The sequence below is a fragment of the Hylobates moloch genome, unplaced genomic scaffold, assembly GCF_009828535.3.
Source record: "Hylobates moloch isolate HMO894 unplaced genomic scaffold, HMol_V3 SCAFFOLD_6, whole genome shotgun sequence".
In the NCBI taxonomy this organism is placed as follows: domain Eukaryota; kingdom Metazoa; phylum Chordata; class Mammalia; order Primates; family Hylobatidae; genus Hylobates; species Hylobates moloch.
Window position 1 is genome coordinate 17,210,464 of NW_026652281.1, and position 22,406 is coordinate 17,232,869.

General features: G+C 38.3%; 1 protein-coding gene across 4 annotated transcripts in view; it reads right to left on the reverse strand.

Moving 5' to 3' along the window:
• The window catches only part of CDC42SE2 (CDC42 small effector 2), a 125,509-nt gene that overhangs the window by 6,320 nt on the left and 96,783 nt on the right, over positions 1-22,406 (reverse strand). For all 4 annotated transcript variants that reach the window (XM_032156518.2, XM_032156517.2, XM_032156516.2 and 1 more), the window contains one exon: positions 2,707-2,808. In XM_032156518.2, the coding sequence (XP_032012409.1) occupies positions 2,707-2,808 (102 nt within the window). The remainder of the gene's footprint in view (positions 1-2,706; positions 2,809-22,406) is intronic.

The following is a 22,406-nucleotide window of genomic DNA, read 5'->3' on the forward strand; positions in this document are numbered from 1 at the left end:
GGTTTTTTCTTATTTGTTATTGCACTGCATAGGAGAACGTACTTTTTCTCACAGAGTCAGGCTCATCAAATCAGAACTATCGATACTTTCAAGAAAAGTTACTCGGCCAGGCATGGTGGCTCATGCCTGTAATCTCAACACTTCGGGAGGCCGAGGTGGGTGGATCACCGGAGGTCAGGAGTTCGAGACCAGCCTGGCCAACATGGTGAAATCCCGCTCTACTAAAAATACAAAAAATTAGCCAGGCATGGTGGTGCATGCCTGTAATCCCAGTTACTCAGGAGGCTGAGACAGGAGAATTGCTTGAACCTAGGAGGCAGAGGTTGCAGTGAGCTGAGATCGTGCCACTGCACTCCAGCCTGGGTGACAGAGCGAGACTCTGTCTCAAAAAAAAAAGTTACTAATTGAACAACACCGTTCCTAGCAGCAAGAACACAGTGCTCTGTGATGGTGGGATGGATGCTGAATATTGCTTTAGAGATAGCAAACTCAAATACGAAATAACTATAGAACACATTTGGGAAACACATTTAGCTCTAAAGGGCTGAAATACTTCATAAAAACTCCACTTCAGTAGCAGAGAAGGCTGCCTGGAGACAGCAAGTAGAAACTCTACCACAGCTAAAGTCCCATCTCGATCCTGCATCTAAGATTAAGAGGTAGGTGTGCAAGCCCTGCAAAGTAGTCCTAAAGTTCTACCTAAACTATGAGAAGCAAAAAAGTATGCCAATGATAGGTTTTTCATTCAGGGAGGAATCTTAAAGGAAATTCGGAAATGTACGTAAGATTTTAAATGCCACAAACTAAAATTTAATTCCTCCTATACAGTTGGATTTATTTTTTTGAGATGGGGTCTCACTCTGTCACCCAGGCTGGAGTTCAGGGGCATGATCTCAGCTCACTGCAACCTCCCCCCTCCCAGGTTCAAGCAATCCTCCCTGCTCAGCCTCCCAAACAGCTGGAACCACAGGTGCACATTACTTCACTCAGCTAATTTTTTTGTATTTTTGGTAGAGACAGGGTTTCACTACATTGCCCAGGCTGGTCTTGAACTCCTGAGCTCAGATGATCCACCTGCCTCAGCCTCCCAAAGTACTGGGATTACAGGCGTGAGCCACCGTGCCTGGCCTTATAGTTGGATTTTTTAAAAACCTGAGGTGGCAGAGACAACATCTGTTGATGAGAGAGAAATTAAAATTCATCATATATAACAAATTTGAAACTACCCATTCTCTTTATTATAGTAACCATATTAATAAAAGTAATAGGGCCCCATTTAGTCTTTTGACTCTATGTTGATGCAGGAAACAAAGCTACTGACTATTTTGACAGCAACATGATACCTCTTGCATTTCCACAAAGCAGTCAAGTGAAACAAAGTACTTTTCCTACGGATTTAAAACAAACAAGCTGTTTCCTTTCCAGGAAGGTTCAAATGTCATTCCTTTGCTTACCTAGTAACTGCCGTGACAAACGTCGTTGCTGTATCCAGGATATCCATCTACCTATTTTTAAAGTCCCTATTAAGTCTTTTGTTAATGCTGTCTAGTAAGTTGGTATACAGTGGATCATAATTTTGTGTTTATAAAATCCTTTCTGGTTCTGAACACTTTAGGGATCATTTATACTTGTTTACTTTAGGCATGGGGAAAACAGTCAGTCTGTTGAAACTCAGTGGCCTGCTTTAAGGCAAATGTGAGCAACAACTCTGATAAGAACCCGCATTTGGTGCTGCTTCTATTATAATGCATTCTGGTTTTCTCTTCAACAAAAATTAAGGACTAAAAGGTCAGCTGTGTAGATCTAAAGCCTATTCTGAAATTCACTGAAACTTCTATTAAAAGACAGCGAATAAATCTTATTTCTGGTTCTTCACATCCTACTGGCAAATGTGACAAATTTTTACTGCCTTGCCCTAAAGGAATACGTGAAAATTCTAATCCTATGCTTAGTGCATGAGACTTAGAGTAAATAAATCACCAACATTCTAATATTATCAGGTAAAGATGCATAGTTTATAACAGGGGTCCCAAAACCAGAAGTGGCCTGTTAGGAACCGGGTTGCACAAGAGGAGGTGAGTGGCTGCAAGTGAGCATCACCACCTGAGCTCCGCCTCCTGTCACATCAGTGATGGCGTAAGATTCTCATAGGAGCACGAACCCCATTGTCAACTGCACACGCAAGGATTTGGTTGCGGACTCCTTATGAAAATCTAATGCCTGATGAACTGAAGTTCCATGAAACTGGTCCCTGGTGCCAAAAAGGTTGGAGACCACTGGTTTATAAAGTAAAGCAATAAAAATGTGTGCAAAAGGCAACTAACTGAACTTAAAAGAACAAGAAGAGATTATTAAAAAGGGTGATATCCAAGTCTCTTTGGTGAGAGCAAGAGAATCAATAGGATATTAACCTCCACTCTGAACTCAAATCCTTTCAATTGTCAAAGTATTTGTTCGGGACAAAGGCAGCTATGAAGAGTTGTGTACAAGAAACAGAAACAAATACATAACCCAGGAAATTCAAAGAGATTAATTTTTCATCACTAGTTTGCTTCTCTCTTCTATGCTCATATTATGTATTTACAATGACTGTATACAAATTCATTTAGCATAATGCTATTAAAAATGTTTGTGCCTATCACATAGGTTTCATATGACTATGCCCCAATGCCCTACCTGCATGTCCCACCAACATAACATACTTACTGAATTCATTCCACTGAACAGGTCTCCTGATCCAACATGAGCCGTATGCACAAAGTTTGTGGGCTCTCCAATCATACTTCTGTCAATCCGCCGTCGCCTTTTCTAAAATATGGGGAACGATGTGTTGAGAAAGTGATCTTATGAACAATTTATTCTGATGGATTGTTATACTATGACTGTTTAATAAATTTGCCAAGAACACAAAAATGCCTAGCTCTTAGACTGCCACAATTACTTCTTATGATGAAATCCCAAGAGAAATATATGCACAAAAATGATTAGTAAAGCAAAATAACAGGTTATTATTTAGAGCTTAATAGATTTGGTCTAGCTTTGGTCATCCACATAGTTGTATAATAACTGCTTTTTATTCTTTTTAAAAAACGAGACAAATGTAAAATTACCCTCAGTCACTATCATTGTTGGCAAAGAACACACTGTGGTTTGAATACACTGTCTGATTTTAAACATTACTTTCTGGCTTTCATCATTAACAGATGTATTATATTTTGATGGTTATTATTCAGATTATACCCAATTACCTTTCTATGCTAAAATGAAATCTGTCATTTCAGCTGGAGGGGGTGGGGGTGGGAGGGTGAGAGGGTGACAGATTTGGTCACCCTAGTCCATTCACTCTTCTCTGGTCTGTTCTAGCTGGGAACTAAACCTGTTGATTACCTAGGCTGGGTCTTACTGACTCTTCCTAATTTTTTTTTTTTTTTTGAGATGGAGTCTTGCTGTGTTAACAACCCAGGCTGGTCTTTAACTGGGCTCAAGCAATCCTTGCACCTCAGCTCCCAAGTAGCTGGGATTACAGGCATGCACCACTACGCCTGGCTGACTCTTCCTAATTTTTGAAAAGCACTTCTCATGGGGTACTAAGCCCCATTTTCCAGTAACTTTAGCCACCAGCTGGTGACCCTGTTCTGACCAATACGCTCATCTACCACCCCTTAGAGCTATTTCCTTACCGTACTGCTGTGTTTCACTGATTATCTAAGAGTTTTCCAGATATGAAGATTATCTTAGATCTGTCCTGTTTTCCATGACCCCTTAGATATGATAATCTTATTAGGAGAGACCACTGGCCAAGTTGGGTTAGTGTCCTACTATGGGGCTCTGCTTATCCCAGTTTACTGTCAACAGTATACTTCTCCTGAAATGGCAGCTTCCCTCTAAACCAAGCAGAATTATAAACTTGTTGGATTAGCTGCCCTTTGAACATAACTTTTATGTCCTTATCTACTGAAATGCTGGCATGATCCTGATAAACCCTAAAATTTTATCAAGACAGTCCCATATGACAGCTCCTCAGGGTGAAAACATGACTTTCTACAAAACCACAGAAGTGGTGAGCCCGTGCATATATTTTGGAAGTCCATATACATTGTTTTACTGTCCTCTTGTTTATATTGTCATAGATGGAAACAACCACCACAAAAAACCCTGACGCCTTTCCTTTGAAATATTTATGTTCTTCATCCTTAGAATTCAGCAATGACATTAGACCATCTCCAAGTTTGTTGGGTTTTCCTTCCAGTAATTCTGCATGGCACACGGTTATCTGAACATAGGTTTTCTGTATCTTAGAAAAGTCTTATTCTATTAGTTGCTTGATAATTGCTCCATGTGTTCATTTTGCTATTTCTGGACTTCCTGCCTATGTGGACATTTGAACATGTGTGTGTCTATAATCCTCCAAGTTTCTTATATTTTCATCCTTTATTTTATTTCTCTTTATAATTTCACTGCATTGGAAAGTAACTCCACTTTATCCTCTTCAGAGGTCCACGCTAGATAGTAAATATTATAACCCTGCAGGCCAAATACAGTCTCCACCGTAGCTTTAACTCAACTCTGCTATTGTAGCATGAAAGCAGCTGCAGAGCACATGAAATTAAGTGAGTGTAGCTGTGTTTTGGTAAAAATTTATTTACAGAAACAGGTGACAGGCTAGATTTGGCCTGTAAAAGTAGTAGTCTGCTGACCCCAGCTCTAGATTTTTTCAGTAGTAGCCACAGAATTTCATTTTTTCCATTATGATTATTTTTCAGAGGGTGTTATGACATGTCATTGCAATATTTTTTAATCTCTGAAAAAGTTGTATTGTAGTTTTTCACTCTTTTGCCTGAAAACACTTAACTGTATAAATTATAAGTCTATAACACTAGAGAACAAAGTACTCTCATTTCTTTATTTGAACAAGTTTAGTTTTACTTCAAGCCTTTTTTTGAAAGTTGGTAAGAAACTGTCTGTCTTTTGGGGCCCTGTTCCACAGAATCATATAAAACTTGCAGGTTAAAATAGTATCATAAAGTCAAAAGATGCTTTTGTCTATGTGTTTTTTCTATTTCTTAGCACAACACACTGGTTTCCTGCTATCTTCTTCTCGCATATTGCTCCCTCTGATGATCTGAGAGGTGCCTCATACAAAGACTCCCTGCCCCAATGGCAGATTTGACACGCACAACCATCCTTTGATCTGGAGTGCTGCATGCCAGCAATGCACTGGTCTTTTCCTCTGTTCCCCATCTTTTTCGCAGACTCAGTTTGTCTATTTCCAACCACCCCATTCAACATACTTCTCTTCATACTATTTTTGTTTGGAATGATAAAGCATAGTTCTATAAATTAGCCTTAAACAATGCTAACTTACCTCTTTTAGGAATAAAGTAGGGAAAAAAGATGCTAACAGTTTTGTGCCTTTTTCTCTTCTTAATGATATATTATTACATTTCCACTAAATTTCCTTATTAGGAAGCTATTTGTCTAGGCAGGTCCAGAAATGTAATCTTTACCATCACAGGATACGAATTTTCTCAGCCTGTGGGCAGGACAAATTATTGGGATTTCTTCCCCAGTGAGCCACTTAACAGGTAGAGAGGGAAGCTTCTAGGTTCTTGTCACAGTTCCACAGGACAGTGGCATCTGCAGGACACCAGACTCTTCCCAGACGTTTGCAGTAAACATGTCAAGATAACTGCTTCTGATATGCAGAGAGCGCCACTTGGCTCTCTCAAGCAGGGGAGGAGGTGGTACCAGAGAATCAGACCTACTTCCAGACCACTAGGAGGAGTCTTGATCAACCCTTGTCCTGTGAACCTGCAGAAGCAACTCCCTAACAGTTCTCATTCTGCATCATTTCCTCCAGAAGGGTGTGTTTAGAGCTTGCCAAAAGGCTCCACTTGGTCTATACCTCCATATTAAGTGATTTATTCTGTTGAGTTACTGCAGGACTGTGTTGGGGGAGAACAGAAACCATAGTGTGCTCAGGCCACCACCCATCTCACCCAAAAAGAATAGATATGCTTGTGAAAGAAGGGTGTTAACACATACTCACAAACAATAATTCAGCAAACATGATTACTAAGAATATTCAAAAGCTGATAACAAAACTAGTTCCCAAGAAGCTACTCTCACACTGAAAAGCAAAGGATGGGAAGATTTCAGCTTACTTCTATCATACTGTGTTATTAGATAACTAATATATATGAATGTGAAAATAGTGAATATTTTTCAACTTGAACTATACTGAGCTGGGAGTCACACCTTAGTATTGGAAGGTTTCTTCATGGCATCTAATCTAACACTGTTTGTGAGATATGAAAGAAGCTTTCAGTCCTTCGCTCCCCAAGGCTGAGGGAACTCAGCTGTCCAGAAACTAAAAGGAGCAACTGTGTTGTGCAAGCATAGTAAAGGTAAACACTGAAGATGAAAATAGTAAGATAAGCAAGAACCAGATCACATAGGGTTTGTAAAGGACTGAAGTGTGTGATCCTCCCAAGAACAATGGGAAATAATTGAAAGTCTTTTAATGCAGAGGAATAACATGATTAAACAGCTTGAGAAGACTATTCCACAATAGCTATAGGTGGCAAACACGTTAGAAGAGGTCAAAATAAGTTATTAATGTTGGTGAAAAGGGATTATGTGGACTCAACTAATAACACAGATGGAAAGAAGTGGATAGATTCAAGAAGTAGTCAGTGGATAAAATCAACAGCATTTGGGCCGGGTGCGGTGGCTCATGCCTGTAATCCCAGCACTTTGGGAGGCTGAGGCGGGTGGATCACCTGAGGTCAAGAGTTCGAGACCAGCCTGGCCAGCATGGTGAAACCCCATCTCTATCCAAAAATACAAAATTAGCCAGGCGTGATGGCAGGTGCCTTAATCCCAGCTACTTGGGAGGCACAGGCAGGAGAATCGTTTGAACCCGGGAGGCAGAAGTTGCAGTGAGCCGAGATCGAGCCATTGCACTCAAGCTTGGGGGACAAGAGCGAGACTTCTCTCAAAAAAAAAAAAAAAAAAAAAAAAAAAACCAGCACTTGGTCGCAGGCTGGATTTGGTAACTGAGTGAGAGGGAGGAGTTAAATATGCACAGACTTCAGATTTCAGCAGAGAGTGTGCAATTCACTGAGTTCTGAAAGAATCCAAACTGGAGATAAGAGACTAAGAATCACCAGCATTAACAAAGCCAAGTTAATGAGATTTCCTAGACAAACTAAATTTCTGTGGTTGGGCAGAGAAGAAGCCATCAGAGAAGGCCAAAAAGAAACAGCCTGAAAGTCAGGAAAATCAGCAGTGTGTACAAGTGTCAAGAGGGAGCAGGCAACAGAGCTGAAAGGTGGTGAGAGGTCAATTAAAGACAAATACATGCACTGGATTCACCAATATCAAGTCGATGGGCACCTTAGTGAGTGCTATGTCAGTGGAGTAATAGGAGGAGAAGACACACTGGAGGGGACTGAGGTGGGTCTAAGAAGTGGAAAATGGAGAAGGAGAACAGAGACAACTCTGGAGAAAAGTCTGGCCTTCTGGACAGGAAGAAGACAGGTCAGTGGCTGAAAGGAGAAAGATGAGAACAGATTGAATTTTTCCCCTGTAAGATGGCAGAGAATTTATTATGCTCCATTTCTAATGGGAAAGATCCAGTAAAAGAGGTAAAGAAAAAGAAGGAAAAAGAAAATTACAAGGTTCCTGAGAAGACAGGAAAGGTGGATCCAGACAGCGGTGGAAGTGTTCTGTATGCTCTTTCCTACAACACTCATCAAAAACCTGGATTTAAATATAAATAAATATTCTCAAATATAAAAATGCAGTATTTTCAGGCACAATGTGGATGTTTAAGGAATGGCACACTTGTTTGGGGTACTGTATTAATAGTCATGGGTGGCTGCGCATGGTGACTCATGCCTATAATCCCAGCACTTTGGGAGGCCGAGGCAGGTGGATCACTTAAGGTCAGGAGTTCAAGACCAGCCTGGCCAACATGGCGAAACCCTGTCTCCACTAAAAATACAAAAATCAGCCAGGACATAAGAATGATCAAATGGACTTTGGGGACTTGGGCCTCTGGAAGAGTGGGAGGGGGGCAAGGGTTTTATAAAAGACTACAAATATGGTGCAGTGTACACTGCTCGGGTGATGAGTGCACCAAAATCCACAAATCACCACTAAAGAACTTACTCATGTAACCAAACACCACCTGCACCCCAATAACTATGGAAAATTAAACAAATATTTTCTTTAAGAAAAAAATAATTAGCTGGGCATGGTGGCAGGCACCTGTAATCCCAGCTACTCGAGAGGCTGAGGCAGGAGAATCGCTTGAACCCGGGGCGGGGGGGTGAGGGGGAGAGGTTGCAGTGAGCCGAGATCACACCACTGCACTCCAGCCTGTTGAGACTCTGTTTCAAAAGAAAAAAAAGAATAGTTGTCATGGGCAAACAAGGGGAATTCCAGAGTCAGACCTCCGCAAAGAAAAACAGGAAATGGTGCACTCTGCTCTGATACGTATTAACAGTTGTCGTTAGCAGAGTCACCGTGTTTCCTGGAAACAAATTCTTTATAAGGAACTTTGTTAAGACCGTCAACCATCTGAATAATCCTTGTATCCTTAAAATATTAACTTTTATTCTGCATAAGGTGAAGGACCAGAGACCCAAATGAATTGCTATGTTAGTGTGGAGGGGACATTAGGCAAATGTCTCTTCCAATAACTTTTTACATAATTACATCATAATTATTAAAGATAATGAACTAAACAATTTGGAGTATATCCAAGGAGGCGAGAAGCAGGTTAATTTCAAAGGATTTGCTACTGTGAGAACCTTATTTGCATCCTTATCTAAACAAGTATGTATATAACCATACTATATCTACCTCCCTCACATTTCTAGCATATGGATCAACTGTAGCTTCTAGAAAACAGTAATTACATAATCACTTAAAAGTTAAAACTTCCCCAAAGACTATTCTCTGGGCAGCTTAGTGTGCAAACACATGTCACTGAGAAGCAAATGAAGGCCAGGTCCCATGAGGTTGGCAGAAGGCCTACAGTAAGAGTAAAAGACGGTACAGCCTGAGGTAGTTCTAGAAGCAGATACAGAGTGAATAAAGAAAATGAAAATACTTGCCATCTGGGACAGTGAAAAAAGCTGGAACTTTCAGGGTATAAAATAGCAATCATTTATGCAAATGTGGCCAAAGTAAATGAAAGGTTGAAAGCTATGCTGACTCAACTTTATGACCTAGAGAAAGTCAGTTGAGTTGTGTAACTAAATCCCTAAATCTATGAATTACATCTAACAAGCCCACTATTTCCAAATTGTGTCTTGGGGCATCCCAGCAAAACCCAGGGGTGCCACAGTTTTCTATTTGAGGGAAACACAAGTGAGATTCAATGTGTGTTTGACACTGAGTGAACTACCAGCTTCAGATAATTTGTAACTTCAACATTAGAACATACATTCTTTTTAACAGCATATCTTTGTGAAGCTGAGTTTTCAGTGGTTACTGTGAAAAAAACCCAGGCACTATGCAAAAGTCAGTATGGAACTAGAAAAGAAGGTGGTGGTGTTCAGTCTGATTCCACAGTTTGAGAAGTTGTATAATCCTAACAGGCACAAACACACCATAAGTATGTAACTGGTTATTTAAGAATTAAATAAAAATATTTTTCCTTTCAATTTATATCTTATTTTTTAAAGGCAAATAAGTTGTTGGGACATAAATCTTTACTAAGTTGTTTGTACCAAATTAGTTCATAAACAAGTCTGTACGGTATTTATCTTGGCCTAGAGGCACCATGAAAAAAATTACAGAACCGTTAAGGGAAGTTTGGGAACCTCTGAAATAAACTACATTAGTTTTCTGAAATATTGACAGTGTAATTAGGAACCAGGCATTTCTAAAACAAGTGGGTATTTTTTTCTATGATGCCAGTGACAGTGATTCCCTGGGTATGTGAGCTGCTTCCAAGTTAATCAATCTAGTTCACAGTACGGAAAAAAGTGCTGGATTACAGGCATGAGTCACCATGCCCAGCCACCCGTGACTATTAATACAGTACCCCACACAAGTGTGCCATTCCTTAAACGTCCACATTGTGCCTGAAAATACTGCATTTTTATATTTGAGAATATTTATTTATATTTAAATCCAGGTTTTTGATAGAGTGTTGTAGGAAAGAGCATACAGAACACTTCCACCTGTGTCTGGATCCACCTTTCCTGCCTTCTCAGGAACTTGTAATGTTGACAATCCATTTTCTTTTTCCTTCTTTTTCTTTACCTCTTTTACTGGACCTTTCCCATTAGAAATTGAGCATAATGAATTCTCTGCCATCTTACAGGGGAAAAATTCAATCTGTTCTCATCTCCTTTTCTCCTTTCAGTACTTTTGTTTTAGTACAACAAAAGTTGTAGTAATATAAAAAATGGATTTGACATTTTTTGATGATAATGATCTTCCTAGTGGATATTCATTGACACAAAAAATGAAAATACCTTTTTATGATAGTAATGTCAACAAACTATATGAAACGCCCTTGCCCCAAGTCTCTCCCTACTCATTCTTTGAGACCCAGCTCAAACATAACATTCTGAGTTGAGGCTGTTGGATATTTCCTGTTCTGAACATTCACAGCACATGGCTCATATTTCAATTATAGTACTTAAAACATTGTATTGTAACTTACTTGCTTACAGTTTGATTTTCCTACACTACTAAGAGTTCTGTAACAGTAGCTGTGCCTGACACACAGTAGACAATAAATGACTGTTGAATGAATAAAAGGCTTTTTTAAAGAAACAATGTCAGCTCAGTTCTCTAAAAATTGTTTGTCTTATCTAATATTATCGCCAAATATTTCTCAAGAACCTATTATATTTGGAAGATGTAAACAATGTAATGCCAGTTCTAATGAAGTTTACATTTCTGCACAAAAAATACTTATCTGCTGATTTAATTTTCTCTGTTTCATAGAAATGCTGTGTGCTCTAGAGAGGTTTTAACTGGTAACACTGTTTTAGTTTTTATATTGGGTAGAACCTGTAAAGCAGTGGTTCTCAAGCTATAATGTACATCAGAATCCCTGGAAGTTTTGTTAAAATACAGGTTTCTGAGCTCTAGTCACAGAAGATTTTCAGATTGAGCAAGTTTGGAGTGGGGCTTGAATTTGCATGTCTAACAAGATTCCAAGTGATATTGATGGCTTAATGGTTTAGAAACACTGGCTCTAAAGATTAACAGCTGAATGACTATTATTAAGAAGTCAGGCCAGGCGTGGTGGCTCACACCTGTAAGCCTAGCACTTTGGGAGGCTGAGGCGGGCAGACTGCCTAAGCTCAGGAGTTCGAGACTAGCCTGGGCAACATGGCGAAACACCATCTCTACAAAAATACAAAAAATTAGCCTGGTGTGGTGGCACACCCCTGTAGTCCCAACTACTCGAGAGGCTGAGACACAAGAATCGTTTGAACCCGGGAGGTAGACGTTGCAGTGAGTCAAGATCACACCACTCCAGCCTGGGCAACAGAGAGACTCTGTCTAAAAAAAAAATAAAAAATAAATTACATATAGTCAAATAATAATAGATGCTGGTGAGGCTGCAGAGAAAAGGGAACACATATACTGCTGGTGGGAATGTAAATTAGTTTAGCCATTGTGGAAAGCAGTATGGCAATTTCTCAAAGAAGTGAAAAACAGAAGTATCATTTGACCCAGGACCCCCTTACTGAGTATATACCCAAAGGAATATAAATCATTCTACCATAAAGACACATGTACACATATGTTCATCGCAGCACTATTCACAATCGCAAAGTCATGGCATCAATCTAAATGCCCATCAGTGGTAGACTGGATAAAGAAAACATGGTACATGTACACCATGGAATACCACACAGCCATCAAAAAGAACTAGACCATGTCCTTTGGAGCAACATGGATGCAGCTGGAGGCCATAATCCTAAGCAGACTAACACAGGAACATAATACCACATGTTCTCACTTATAAGTGGGAGCTAAACATTGAGTACACATGGACACAAAGAAGGAAACAACGGATACCAGGACCTATCTGAGAGTAGAGGGTGGGAGGAGGGAGAGGATCAAAAAACGACCTAATGGTTACTATACCTATTACCTGGGTGATGAAATTATCTGTACAGCAGGTAATCTGTGACTCAGTTTACCTATATAATAAACCTACACATGTACCCCCTGAACCTCAAAGGTAAATTAAAAAATAAAGATTAACAGCTGAATATTTAAAAAGTAAAAATGGGTAATAGAGAGTACTTATAAGACACCAGGCACAGTTCCAAGAACTTTAAAAGCCATGAACTCATTTGCTAGTACCTTCTATAACAGTATATGATATTTTACCTTCCCTTCAAATCTGGGATTCTCTGGCAAACTCTAACTTCTTGTCTCAGCCATTGCTCAGAAGTCCTCATTTGTTCACCTTTGTACTCTCTATTGAATAAAGGTTTTTGTTTTGAGACAAGAGTCTCATTCGTCACCCAGGTTAGAGTGCAGTGGCGCAATCTCGGCTCACTGCAACCTCCACCTCCTGGGTTCAAGCGATTCTCGTGTCTCAGCCTCCCGAGTAGCTGGAATTACAGGCATGCACCACCACGCACAGCTGATTTTTTGTTTTAGTAAAGGTGGGGTTTCACCATGTTGGTCAGGCTGGTCTCGAACTCCTGACCTCAACTAATCCACCCACCTTGGCCTCCTAAAGTGCTGAGATTACAGGCATGAGCCACCACGCCTGGTCAAGATGGGAGTCTTAACAGTGTCCAGGTCCTGGATATTCATGTTCAAGAAGCTGAATCCAGTCTTCCCATGGGTGGTAGTCTGAGTTGATAAAACTGCCTGTGGAAGTCTGGTTTCTAAGAACATAACAAAAAAATCTCTAATATGTTAAGGGACAAATGAAAGAGAAACAAGGTTTTAGATACTGCAGAGACTGGAAAAATATCTGCTCTTCAATAACTGAATAGCCTACTTTGGATTCCAAATTCTGATACTTAGGTCAAAACTTGAGAAAATAATAAACTTCTTCTATACATGAACTTGTACTGTATCTTCTACGGTGGGAAAAATAAATTCTACTTGTCTGGCTTCTAGAGCTTAGCTCACTGGAATGCCAGCAGTGGCCCTCAGGTGACAGAGCTTATATAAGGAGCTATTTCTAGAGGAGAGTCACAACATAGATCACCACAGAGAAACCAAAACCAGCTAGTATTATAAGCAGAGAATTACCTAAGTCAAAGTACAGAAAGGAAAGATATTTTGTGTTGGAAATATTCATAAATAGGTGAGTTGCTGGTAATGCATTTACAATTCAATCTTAAGTGTGGTGCTGTCAGTTATCTGTCCTTTAGGGTTTAGTAGGTAACTAACCTTTTCCTACTCAGTATGTATTTTGCAGCTTTTGACAGATGAGAAGTTTGCAGGAGACCCCCAAATTTGTTTTTAAAAGGAATCTCTAAGCAAATCTATAGTGACGTTTTCAAGGGCCAAATTGCTAAAAGCAAAATTGAAGGAACTAGTTGTTCTCATCTCTCAGTGAGAAACCTGAAGTGAAAACAGCTTTTTTCTCCTTCTATTTAAAATTAGTATCTGGTTTAAGTCACATATTCCACGTATGAAAACTAAAGCACAAAATAGGTCAAAAAAAAAAAAAAAAAAGGAGGGGAGAAACTAATCTGAACTAGCTTTCAAGTATTAATGATATATTTGTCAATGGTGTTAAAAACCTTTCACTAGAAATTTCTGTCACTATGGGTCCATCTGGGATTGTTTCTATACACTGTATATATACAGTGTACAGTGTACCTAGGAAGATATTACTTGCCAAAGTCCCACAGCTAACTAAAATCAGATCTGGGAGACTTCCTTGTCCACTGTTGTTTACTTCACATCACTGTGTGAACAACTGTGTTTCAAAGCAAGTCATATAATTCCCCCCATTTACTATATAAAATTGAGACACAAAAATCAAGTGTTTATATTAACTCTATGTGAAGAGTGTTTACAATTGAGCCAAGTACTGTACTATAATTAATTTTTCTTATACTACACTTTGCACTGGAATTGCTTCTGGCTTGCTTAGCTTAAAAAAAAAAAAAATTCTGTCACAAATTTTACACACAATATCTGCTTAACTTTTTTTTTTTTTTTTTGAGACAGTCTCACTCTGTTGCCCAGGCTGGAGTGCAGTGGCACGATCTCGGCTCACTGCAACCTCTGCCGCCCGGGTTCAGGTGATTCTCCTGCCTCAGCCTCTGAAGTAGCTGGGATTACAGGCACCTGTGACTGCACCCAGCTAATTTTAGTAGAGACGGGGTTTCACCATCTTGGCCAGGCTGGTCTTGAACTCACCTCGTGATCCACCTGCCTTGGCCTCCCAAAGTTGTTTGCTTACCTTTTAATGGAACTATCATTAATTGTTCTAATACCCTCCGTAAGTATCTCATGGTATAACTGATTAAACAGCTAAGTGACTTGTCCAGATAGTCTGAAATTTCACTCGGTAGTATGGGTTCTTTTTCATTCAACCAAGAGACTACTGTTTTTTGTTTTGTTTTGTAGTTCAGGGAAATTTTCCCATAGTATTACTTTGATAATTTACTGGGGAAATTTTCCTGTAGTATTACTTTGATAATTTATTATCCTCCAATGCCTTCTGTCCTCTTTTTTGTAACTTTAGGCAGATTTTGTACTTCCTGGGTTATCATCTAATTTTCTTAATTTTCCCTTCTACTTTCCATTTATTTATATTTTTGTTTTACTTGCTGGAAGAATGAACTACATCTTCCAGCCTTCTCATGGACTACTTTATTTCAGCTATCACATTATTTCCAAGCATCGTTTCTTGTTATCGATTTGTTCCTTCTCTCTCTCGCTTCCTTTGTAGGCATGTTGTTCTTGTTTAGTGAATCCAGTGTCTTATCATCTGAGACCTATTCATGTTTTTTGTTTTGTTTTTTAGTTCTTTCCTATTGCCTGTATCATCTATTTCTTCCGAGGTCTTTTATTCAGTTCATTCCTTTTAGCTTTTCTGATGTCTAATGAACACAGGCCATCCAAACGAGGCTTAGTGTGCATGGGTCATGTTGAACTGTAAATTCAATGATCAGATCAGATGGTGATCAGATGGTGAGCTCACTTTTTGCTTGGGGAAACCACAATTGCAGGTTATCAGCAGGTCCCTTCTGAGATGGCAGTAGGCTCTCTAGAAAAGGACCTGCTGAAGACGAGACAGAAGAGCTCGAATCTAGCTGCAGGCATTCTAAGATGAAGGCAGGTAAAGAATGCTGGCTGGCTTGCTTATCAGTATCCCCCTCTGTACGCAGTTAGGCAGTGGCTCACTCAGCTAAATAGGTTCCCACTCTACCATCCAACTATTTTTTTTATTATCTCTGATCCACGGTTCTCTCTCCTCTTCACTCTCTTTTTCTTTGCAGGTTTTATCTTTTTGTATATTTTTGTTATTTAAACTCCTTTAATGTCTTGTGAAGTAGGGTTTCAGGAAGGAAGAAAATATACATATGCGGGTATATAAACCCAGTCCAACATCCTCTCTTATGCTGAGATAACTATATCTCTCTTTGTGGTAACTAACGTCAAATCAAACGAGAACAAAATATTGCTGGTAAGAGACCGGCTCTTTAAGATTTGATGGTCATGTTCATTTCAAATAGAAATGTACTTGAAAATAACCAATGGGGATAAAAACAAAATTTTAAAAGCCCATTACTTAAAATGAGAGGACATTGCAATTTATCAACTCAACATCCATAATAAGAGCACTCACTGTATGCCATGCACTCTGCTAAGCACTTTACATAAATTATCTTAATATATTTTAATCCACTACCTATCTTGAATCCTGTGAGATAGGTGTCATTATTCTCATTTGCAGAGATTCAATTATTCTGCCCAAGGTCAAACAGTAAATAAATAAGTACTGGCTCTGGAATTTAAATCCAGATCTGTCTGACCTTTTTTTTTTTTTGAGACGGAGTCTCGCTCTGTCGCCCAGGCAGGAGTGCAGTGGCACGATCTCGGCTCACTGCAACCTCCACCTCCCAGGTTCAAGCAATTCTCCTGCCTCAGCACCTCCCAAGTGGCTGGGACTACAGGTGCGTGCCACCACGCCCAGCTAATTATTTAATTTTTAGTAGAGACGGGGTTTTACTGTGTTAGCCAGGATGGTCTTTATCTCCTGACCTTGTGATCCGCCCACCTCGGCCTCCCACAGTGCTGGGATTACAGGCGTGAGCCACCGTGCCCAGCCTTTCTGACCAACTCTAACAGAGAACCAGCCCTCATATGAAAAGGGGAAAAACTTGTTTGGTTTTTAAGAACCTTGGGGTTCTTAAAAATATGATCACTTCCTATAGCTAAGTACTCCTGAAAGCACATTTGCCTTAGGTTTCTTACAAATTTTATCTGTCATACGGTAGGCCAAAAAAATGGCATTGAGTAATATCTTTTTTTTTGCTTAAAGTAGAGGAGATTCTGTTTACTTATCTCAAATGACCCATAGACAGATAACACTATCTTCAGTATCTTAATGACTTTTGAATATATGCATATGTACATAACAGGGACATGCATAAGTATTTGTTCATGATAAGATCCCAATGAAGACATCACCCAACTGTTACCCAGGTAGACACTGCAAAGAACAAATTAAACCAAAACCAAACCAAAACAAACAGTGATAGGGGATAAGGGGGGAAAATGAAGAAATTAAAATGATAGACATGTTTCTCATTAAGTTAATATATATAAAAGCATTTGAACTAAGACAGTCTGTAAAAATGGCAGATAATAATTAACACTTGGTAGCAAGAAACGCTTTCTGAAATACTGAAACACTGCTTGTTTCACTGTAACTTATCACCTAGTGCTGTAGCTACATAGTCACATAATTCAACTTTATATCCAACATGGGTATTCCCTTCTATTTGGGTAAAATTTACTGAAATATACTAGACAGAAAACTGGTCTTAAAATGCAAAAGGCTCTGCCACTAATTCGCTGATCTTAACTTAGTTTACTAATTAACTTCTTAGTATAGTTTCCAAATCCGCATGCACGAATGCCCACATGCATTTGACTACGTTTGCCTATGATGTCTCTAAGATCTAAAATTTTAAGATTGTATGAAAATTATTTTCATTTCACAAAAGAAAACAAAATCACATATACAACAAACAATATCCCATCTGCTAAAACAAGAATGTAAGCATAACATCTTTTCAAGAAACTGTAAGAAAGTTCAGTAGACAAAAGCAGATGGAACATAAATACCAGAAATCTCTAAGAACCAGAAGAATTTTTACTATATGCAAGAGTGGTAAGAGATCAGACCAAACTTTAGGGTACTCAGTACTTTAAACAGAGAACTGAGATCTGACCTAGAATTTGTCTTGCATGAGAACTGCTAATAAAGTGTATCTGTAATATTTCCTACTCAATATGAACAAGTTTGAGAGAAGGATGAAAAACTGAATGGTTTATACCATCTGTTTACATCACAGATGAACAGATTCTTAAAAAGTGCTTCTAAAAATGTTCAATATATTATAAACATCGTAAATACCAGCCCCAGATAGTTATTAAAATACCACTGTATTATTAAATCCCAGATAATTACTTAACTTCTAACTTCCCTTTAGTCACAGATACGTATCATTAAAAACATTTCATTTTTCTACAACAATGCACTACCTAGTCTTAACCTACTACTGATTTGAAAAATTACGCAATTTTGAGTCCCTTACCAGTATTCCTTTCTTTCCTATTTGTATACATCAAGGCCACGTGAATCAGAACCCAATCCTAACTCTAGACAGACAAAGGCTTAATCCTCTTCATTCTTGTTGTGTCTAGGCTTATAAACCCCCAAAAGTCACTTTAAAAAAGAAAAATTTCATGCTATTGGTGTTTAGAAGCAACTCTTTAGCCATTTTAATAATTAGCCACCTCATGAAAAGATGGAGATTTGCACATCATTTACACAATAACAATTTGTAATTAAAGGCTACATTTTCTAAATAAATATAGTTTCACAGATACAGTCAGATGACTTTCAAACAACTAAAGAAATGTTTGACCAGGCTAAGTCGCTCATGCCTGTAATCCCAGCACTTTGGGGGGCTGAGGCAGGAGGATCACTTGTGGCCGAGGAGCCTGAGACCAGCCTGGGCAACAAAGCAAGACCCTGTCTCTGCTGGGGAGAAAAAAAAAAAAAAGGTAAAATAAATGTTTCAATATTCATACTGAAAGAAAGAAATCTTCCAGTTAAGAGGAACACATAGTGACTCCACTTAACGTTGCCTATTAGATGAGGCAAAATGATATTTTCCAATCAGCATATAGGAAAAAAAAATTGATGCTTATTTGCTATATGTATTTTAAAAATTATTTAACCATAAGTTTCTTTTCTCTTCATAAATTTTTCCCGAGTTTTTCTTTTCCTTTACATGGTAATTATTTTTGTCATAACAACAATAATAAAATACTTTTTCTGAACTCCAGAGCCCCATGCTCTGACTACTATAATCAATGGTCTACAACATGGAATGTGCTCACCCAAAGGGGGCACATAAAATGATCTGTTGGAATGTGGGAGGAAAGTACTAGACCTTCTCTTTATTTTTCATCTCTTTTAAAAAAATTAAGCTCTAATAATAAGTCATATATAAGCTGACATGGATGCGTGTTGGCTACTGACTACACTTGTTTCTGTAAGAGTTACTAGAAACAGAATAAGCAGAAAGCACTGAATTAAATTAGTGCTTAACCATACTTGAAATTAAACATAAAAACAAAGATGTTGTCTTATAAAGTCACTTTAATCTGCTTCAGTTTATCTAAATGTGTCTTTTTCTGTACTCTGAAATAACTAGTCTTACACTGTAACAGAAATGGAATATGCTGATGACAAAGGGTGTGGGAGTGTGGAACTGGGGTTACTTCAATAAATCTCTAATTTGTGCATAATCCTGAAGCTCACAACCTATTAATAAGTCAGAGTTGCTGTTCACTCTCATATTAAAATGCAAAACAATACAAGGCTAACCTTCAAAGAACTGTTACTACATTCTTCCCCCATTGATAAAAATTTTAAAGTCTGAAAATACCATGTGTTGAAGAGGATATGGCACAATGGAACACTCAAACAGCTGGTGGGAATGTAAGATGGTAACATCAAGTCTAAAAGAATTTGCTTTTGTTTGGTAAAGGTAACTTCCTTAGTTGTTAGACCCAATAATGTCACTCCTAGGTACATAACCCTAGAAAAACTTGTGCACATGCTACCAGGCTACACATACACAAATGCACAAAAGAGCATTGTGCGTAATAGTCCCGTATTAGGTTTATCAAAAGAACTGTAATGGAAAAATCTATTATGGTACAGCCAAACAAGAAAACGTTAAAGAAAAATGAACATAAAATTTAGCTATCTGCAACATTATGAATCAATCTTATACCATTGGATTAAAGAAGAAAACACAAAGGATTACAACCAGTAATGACTCCATTTAAAGTTAAAACAGGCAAACTAAATTATATTGTTTAGGGATACATATATAGATGGTAAAATCATAAAACACAACAAGGAAGTGATTACCATAAAAATCAGGACAGCAGTTCCTCCAGGTGTTGGAACAGGCATGTGTGTGATTGGAAAGGACACAAGGAGGATTCTGGGGTGCTGGCAACGTCCTATTTCTTAACGAGTAATATGTGCTTCATAATATATTTGTTTCATAACTTTTATACTGTACATTTATATGTAAAATAAATCCTTTCAAATTATTAATTTTTGGTATTATAATGGTATTGTGGTTACGTTAAATAAGAGTCCTTATCTTTTAGGGATACTGAAATATTTATGGACAAAATGATATAATGTCTCAGATTTGGCTTCAAAATAATAGAGGAAAGGATAAAGTGGATGGAATGAGGTGAAGATTAGACAAGAATTAAAGCTGTTGAAGCTGAGAGATGGGTACACGGGGCTCATTATACTATTGTCTACTTCTGAATATGTTTAAAAATATAAGTTTAAAAAAGGCTTTATGGGAATAGCTTAAAAATGAAGACACACCAGTTTCACAAATGGGCATTATATAGCGATTCAATACAGTCTAATCCAAATCCCAACAGGCCTTACGGAAAACCTTATAAACTAATTTTAAAACTGATATGTAATAGTGAAGGACTAAGACTGGCCAAAACACGACAAAAGGTGAACAAGATGTGCCCTCCCAGATATCAAAACAATATTAATGCAAACTCTAGAAGACACTGTGTATCATCGTGTATTGGCACCAGCATGAACAAATAGTGAAACAGAATCTAGAGTCTGACTCATGCATGTAGGGAAGGCTGATAATGTACACTGCATACCAGGGGGGAGGGAAAAGACTTTTTTTGTTTTCTTTTTTTTTTGAGACAGAGTCTGGCTCTGTCGCCCAGGCTGGAGTGCAGTGGCGCAATCTCAGCTCACTGCAAGCTCCACCTCCCGGGTTCATGCCATTCTCCTGCCTCAGCCTCCCAAGTAGCTGGGACTACAGGTGCCCGCCACCACGCCCAGCTTTTTTTTTTTTTGTATTTTTAGTAGAGACGGGATTTCACCATGTTAGCCAGGACGGTCTCAATCTCCTGACCTCGTGATCTGCCCACCTCGGCCTCCCAAACTGCTGGGATTACAGGCGTGAGCCACCGCGCGTGTCCGGGAAAGACTTCTTATGAAGTCATTGTGGGACACAGGGCTCCCTATATGGAAAATAAATATAATTAAATCCCTTCTTCAAAAATCAACTCCAGGCTTCTATGTAAAAGGCAAAATTATTCCACTTTTATAGGGAAATTTGGGTGAATTATCCTTATGAATGAGAGGTAATAAAAAATTCTTAAGCACAAAAATGTAAGCCAAAAAAGGTACTTTGTTAAATCACACATAACCAACAAAGAATTTGTATTCAGAACGTAAGAGGGAAGTCTATGAATAAATAAGAAATTTTAAAAATGTACAAAAGACATGAACAGGCAGGTCTTTCATACAAGAGGAAACCACACTGAGCAACAAGCACATGAAGAAGTGCTTTGCTTAACCTCACTAGCAATCAGAAAAGAACAATACCATGAAATCCCACCTTACCCATCAGACTGACAAAAATTAAAAAGTGAAAAAACAAGCATTAATGAAGATGTTGTGAAAGCGAAACTATACCACATTACTGTGGGAGCAGTTATCCCTTTGCAAAATAATTTGTCACTATCTTGTGAAATTGATCATGCCCACACCCCACAATTCAGTATTTCTACTTTTAGATATATATGCTACAGAAACAAGTATACTCAAAGTCATGTATATACTGAGATATGTACAAGAATTTACAGCATAGTTTGTAACAGAAAAAAACTTAAAACTAGAAACTACTCAAATGTCCACCAACAGATCATTTGTATTGGGTAGGAGTTTATATCTGTTTGTTGTTGTGCATCATTACAGGATATGCACACACACACACACACACACTCACATATATATACTTGATATGTATATTTTGACCTGTAATATATATAAATATATAAAATATAAAATTATATATATTATATATAAAATATATATAAAATATATAATATATATTATACATATATAAAATATATAATATATATTATACATATATAAAATATATTTGTTTTTTGAGACAGGGTTTCACTCTGTTGCCCAGGCTAGAGTGCAGGGATCCTGGCTCACTACAGCTTCAACCTCCCAGCTCAAGCAATCCTCCTACCTCAGCCTCCTGAGTAGCTGGGACTACAGACACACACTACCACACACAGCTAATTTTTAAAATTTTTTGTAGAGACAAGGTCCTACTATGTTACAGCCCAGGCTGGTCTCGAACTCCTAGGCTCAAGCACTGCTCCTGCCTCAGCCTCCCAAAGTGTTGGGATTACACGTGCAAGTCACTGCACCTGGCCTGTTTTATATTTTTTGTATCAAATATATAACAGTTTGAAAGAAGATTTAATTTTTCTTTTAAAGACTAGTTATTATTTATTACTTTTGCTGATGCCACATTTTAAGTAACTAAAAAATGCAACAACCACATGGTTTACAAAGAAATGGCTTGCTTCATCTTGAGGTATGTAGTAAAAAAAAAAAAAAAAAAAAAACTCCAATCTGAACTGAATAAAGATCAACTCCATTCTGAACCAAAAAACATTAAAGCAAAATTTCTTCTCTGACATTTACAAACTTATAAAAGCATTATACTTTCAAAACATAAGTAGCTTTCTACTGCCTTCTTATCCCTTTTCCCCATCTTGAACTCACACTGAATGCTATGGACACTAGCTTACCAACAGTTCCT